The sequence below is a fragment of the Microcaecilia unicolor genome, chromosome 11 (genome assembly GCF_901765095.1).
Source record: "Microcaecilia unicolor chromosome 11, aMicUni1.1, whole genome shotgun sequence".
Classification (NCBI taxonomy): domain Eukaryota; kingdom Metazoa; phylum Chordata; class Amphibia; order Gymnophiona; family Siphonopidae; genus Microcaecilia; species Microcaecilia unicolor.
Window position 1 is genome coordinate 111,066,970 of NC_044041.1, and position 5,114 is coordinate 111,072,083.

The 5,114-nt window shown below is 46.1% G+C and overlaps 1 protein-coding gene across 2 annotated transcripts; it reads right to left on the minus strand.

Moving 5' to 3' along the window:
* Positions 1–1,522: 1,522 nt before the first annotated feature.
* On the minus strand, positions 1,523–3,616 carry LRRN4CL (LRRN4 C-terminal like). Of its 2 annotated transcripts, none has more exons than XM_030220120.1 (2): positions 3,274–3,616; positions 1,523–2,899 (listed from the first exon to the last, which is right to left on the minus strand). In XM_030220120.1, the coding sequence occupies exon 2, from the start codon at positions 2,895–2,897 to the stop codon at positions 1,860–1,862; it is 1,038 nt and encodes a 345-aa protein (XP_030075980.1). In that variant the 5' UTR covers positions 2,898–2,899; positions 3,274–3,616; the 3' UTR covers positions 1,523–1,859. The 2 variants fall into 2 exon arrangements, with proteins under 2 accessions (XP_030075980.1, XP_030075979.1); XM_030220119.1 differs by having other exon boundaries at positions 1,523–2,902; positions 3,274–3,615.
* Positions 3,617–5,114: the final 1,498 nt, after the last annotated feature.

Sequence of the window (5,114 nt, forward strand, 5' to 3'; positions counted from 1 at the left end):
GTTTTCGTTTGGTCATGCATTGGGCACTGTGCTTCACCTTTCCTTTTTTGCAGTGTTATATTAGTACGTTGCCTACTGCTGTAAAAATATTCTGTTTGTACAGCGCTGTGTGCCCTCTTAGTGTTATATAATGTAACCAACTGATCATATAGAGTTACAGCCAATTCGAACTTCCAAAGGACAGGGGGAGACAGAGGCCAGGAAATGGGACTAATCTTTGTCCTGTCATGCCTTACAGGAAAACTTCAGGGTATACAACTGACTCATTGCTGAGTCTGGTTCAGCAGTCCTGCAGCAAGTCAGAATTTGCTGACTAAAGATGAATACCACAAAATGTTGAAATGTAATTCTTGGAAACCACAGAGGCTCAACATTTCCCAAGTTGCTCAAAGAGATTGAAAGCGTACAGGAAAGGGCACAGCAGCCTGCCTGTCTTTCCCTGAGATCCTTACAGACAATAAATCCGTAAGAAGCTCTGGACCTGTCAATCATAGACAGAGATGCCAAGATACCCAGTACCAGGCTGGAGACTTTTTGCAGTGTGGGATTTGTAATGCCTTTCTGCCCATTGAAATCAGTGCTGCAAGTCTCATAATGTTCCAGGGTGGAGTGGTTAGAAACCCAGGACTGTCCCAAAACTTCCAGTCTGGAACTGGGTAACTTGGCTTCTCTGACAGGACTCCGGTTCTGGAATTGGAAGGATTTGTGCAATCCCCCTGCAAACGCCAAGGTGCAAGGAGAATGCAGATAACCAGAGTACTTATTTTAAAACTGTGAGCCAGTCCTTCCCTTTTCTAAAGTGATTAACATGAGGACTGGAAGGGGGGAGAGTGGAGGAAAGATAAGATACGAAAACATGACACAAGTGACATCTTCCCGCATCCACACAGCTGTGACTTACCAGTTCCAGAAGGGAGATTCTAGGTCGGTCCTGGATTTCTCACAATCTCATCCTGATGCATTGTTAAACCTTCAGCATTGGTTTCAATGGTAGAATCTAGGACTACAAATCCCACATTGCTTCTGGATAAAGTTCAAACACAGGACTGACCAAAACGTCTCTCTCCCTAGGTAACTTGTTATCTGATCATCCACCACACACACAATGAAGGACAGCTGGCACTTAGGGAAGCCCAGGAATAAGAGTATCGTAGCTGTTTTAGCACTGATGTAATCAGAGATGCCAAGTTACCCAGTTCCAGGCTGGCGATTTAGGAACAGTCCTGGTTTTGAACTTACATCCCAAAGCAGTGTGAAAGTTGAACTGTCTGATCCTGCCCATTGAAATCTTTGCTGCAGGTCCCATAATACAACAGGATACAGTTGTCAAAAATCCATGCAATGGGGTAAACCCAGGACTGGATAAACCCTATCCGAATCTGGATCCAGTTGGCAGCCTTACCTTAAACACATTTTAAAACTCCGACCCTGAAAAATTTACATCTCTTTAAAATGTACCTCTCAGACATTCTGAGGAAAAAGAGACCCATTCTAAGGACAGAGTCCAATAAGGTAGCTTGAATGACACACATCACCTCCATTTAATATTAAATTCTTTCAGAAATAAAATAAATAAATAGACATTTAAACAAAGGCCCTCAGCGTTTCAAAATGTTCTGAGATTCAAATGCAGTTAAAATCAACAAAGTCACATGACATAACTGGCCGTCTGAACCTGTCTGCAGTGCATATTCCAGTTCAAGATAGTCCAGGAAGGCCTGGAGGCCTGTCCAACCTCCAGTAAGTTCTCTGAGTCATTTCAGTCCAGGTTTGAGGGGTCCCAGGATTGTACCATCACCTATAGCTTAATCCAGGCTCTTTCCAGCTCTTGCTCAGGGCCCAGGGCGTGAAGGTCCTTGTTAGAGTTGTTCCACGCTCTCGCTTCTGTAAAAGGGGTTAGGTACACCAGCTGCATCTGCAATGTTGGGTACAGATCCCCTTAAAATGGACTTTTTCTTTCTGGCCCAGAAGTACCAGCCCAAGGTGGCCAGCACCAGGAGGATGAGAGCTGCAGCAATGGCCAGAGCTACATATAGATAGGGCAGTTGGTGACCCTGAGTCCTGATTGCCTTACAAGGCCCATACAATTCATCTTCTTCATTCAATAGACTGGTCCCAGCGCTGTTAGAGGCCTCCACACAGACCATGTAAGAGGTTGCAGGCTCGAGGTCAGACAGAGTGACCAATCGAAAGGTGCCATTAAGGGCAGGGCTTCTCCTAATATCCTGTTCCCCTCCCCTCCAGTACAGCACATGATACTCACTGACTGTGGACAATGGAGCACACCAGTGAACACGAACAGCGTTCTCAGAGACATGAATATCCTGGATTCGGGGGGGATCTGGGCGTTCTGCAGGGCCTGAGATCCCTGGGCACAAACAACGCTGTTGTCTCTGCATTTGCTCACAGGGCACTTGCAAGTGACGGCAACGATCATAGTCACAGGGCTTGGAAGGGGCAAAGGTAGGGGGGTGAAAAGGGGCCTCAGTTTCATCATCAAAGTCCTCATAGTCCTCAGGAATACCAGTGAAAATCAGGATCCGCTCCAGTGTGCTTCTTAAAGATCTTGCTGTTGGCTTGGTGTCAGGAGCCTCAGAGCTGAGGGTCTCATTTGACTGGTCTTCCAGGTGCATCCCAGGTTGAAGAGAGGAGGTGCTGTTGTCTTCTGGGTTAGTGCTGGTAACATTGCCTCCCGACAAGGGCTCTTCTGTAGTCACTGGCATTCTAGGTCGAAGAGAGGATGGTTCCTTAGAGGTGCTGTTGGGTCCCGGGCTTGAGCTGATGACACTGCTTCCCAGCAAAGGCTCTCTTGTAGTCATTGCCAAAGCTCCACTCAGGAGAAAAATGACTGAAGTACTCGCTACGATCTGCCCCAAAATTCTCCGTCTGATCTCCATGTCTTCTGGATCAAGGAAGAATAAAAGCCTTTGTGAGCAACCACACTGTAGAAAGACATGCAACTGGTACAGGATGTGTTTGTCTCAGAGAGTGCAAACTCACAGCAGTCAATCATCAGTGGGCAGCTGTCTCTGCAAGGTCTACACTGAGCTATTTCTATACAGTATTAACACTATGTGTCAGTGCTCTATAGAAACTTTGACACCTTAATGCCTAAATATCAAAATCTGTCACTGGAGCCTTGAAAATAACACGTTTTAAGTGTATTTACCAATATAAGATAAAACAAATTAAAATAAGAATTAGAAATAGTTTAATTTTAAATATATTTACCTATACTTGAAAACATGGGGTCTAGGCAGCGCTAATGCTTACCTGTTTGAAGAAGGAGAGAGTCTCTCTGTGCCTGGTAGATCTTTGAGCTGGAAGGAAAGGGTTTCTGCTCTCAGTTCTGGGATTGGTACTCAGTTCTTCAGCCTAGGATTATTTGCTTCTTTGGAGGGAAGTGCAGAGTTTTTATACCCTTAGCTATGATGTCACCCCGATCCACAGCCCAGCCTAGGGAGGAAAGGATGTGGAGCCTCCTGATTCAAATGGGGGTGGGGACAACAGTTCAAGCCAGACTCCAGGTGTCTGGACTCGGATCAGACTTTCCATATAAGGTTATCTCCTTCCTAACTTGGTGTCCTCTGAAGAGGAGGGTCTGGCACTCCTATTAGGGCCCAACCTTGCATTCCTGGCCAGGTGTGCTTACCTGTGGAAACAGGCTAAAGAACTTCTGGGATGTTGATTGGAGTCCAGAAATCCACCAGCTTCTTGAGGAAGGGACTAGACTGGGCCAAGTAAAATAAAATTAGTTAGCTGGTTTTCTTTTATATATTGTGGACAGAAAGGAAAAAATACAAGGACCCCCTTTAACAAACCAAAGGGGCCCACTGCACCATCACAGGAAGGAAACCAGAGGCTAACAACCAGATGAGACCCATGTCCCTAAAGGAGTCATTTGTTATCATCAGAGTACAAACAGAAAAGACCCATGTGGCATGTGCCCAATAGAGGAAAGAGATAAAAAGGGCCCCGCTATAAGGAAGCAAGATCCCCATCAGAGGAAAAAAAACAGGAAACCATAGATGTGCACACGCTTCCCCCCTGTGCACATGAGCAGACACACACAGCTCGGTGTGCTGCAGATTTTTTTGCTGAGGTGATATGTCACTTTATCCTGCACAGGATCCAGTCACTGCCAGGGCATGGCAAGCAATTCCTAAACAGAGAAACTTCATCTGGAGCAACACCAGCTTTCAGAGTACCAGCTGAGTTAGCAGACCTCTGTGGGGATATGAGTAAAGAGGAGAGGCCAGACTTTTCCTTCTTACATAATTTTATACAGATGTGCTGCAGCTGGGACTTGCACAAGAAAGGGAGTCAACCACCTAAAGAATGAAAGGCTGTGATCCCCTCTCTCATACACGCAGGGCATGAACAGCAGCTGGACAAGTTCTCTGTACCTTGAAATTGAAGGCCTTTGAATTCCCCCTCCCTGCCTCCCCCCTCCCCCCCCCACCCTTTTACACACACGGCATTGACAGCAGTTGGACAGGCTCTGGGGTCTCTGTACCTTGAAACTGAAAGCCTTAGCATCTCACTTCCCCCCTTTTACGCACAAGGCACTGACAGCAGCTGGACAGGCTCCTCATTTTCAAGTTGTTTCCGTATGGAGCTCGTTACCACTACAGTTTCAAATCTTGACCAATTATGCTTTTAGGAAAGTTCTTAAGTCATTTTTATCTATGAAATTTAATATGAGTTGATTGTAATCTCAGATCTTGTATGCTGGCTTGTAACCAGCAATATATTGGTTTTTATTGTGGTCCGCATCAAACCATTTATGGTATTTGCGGAATATAAGCACCGCATAACATAACTTAAAGCCTGCAATCCTCCCTCTCACACACAGGGCACTGACAACACCTGGATAGACGCCAGGATCTGTACCTCAATACTGAAGGCCTGCGATCCCCCCTCACACAGGGCACTGGCTGACAGCAACTGGACAGGTTCCAGGGTCTGGTTGGTGCAACAGCTTAGAAACTGGGTTTAATTCTCAATGCCCCAAGTACAAAATAAGTACCAGTTAGACAGTTGCATAGGGGACAGAAATTTCTCCCATCCCCACCTGTCCCTGCTGGAATCTCCTCCATCCCCACTCATCTTCG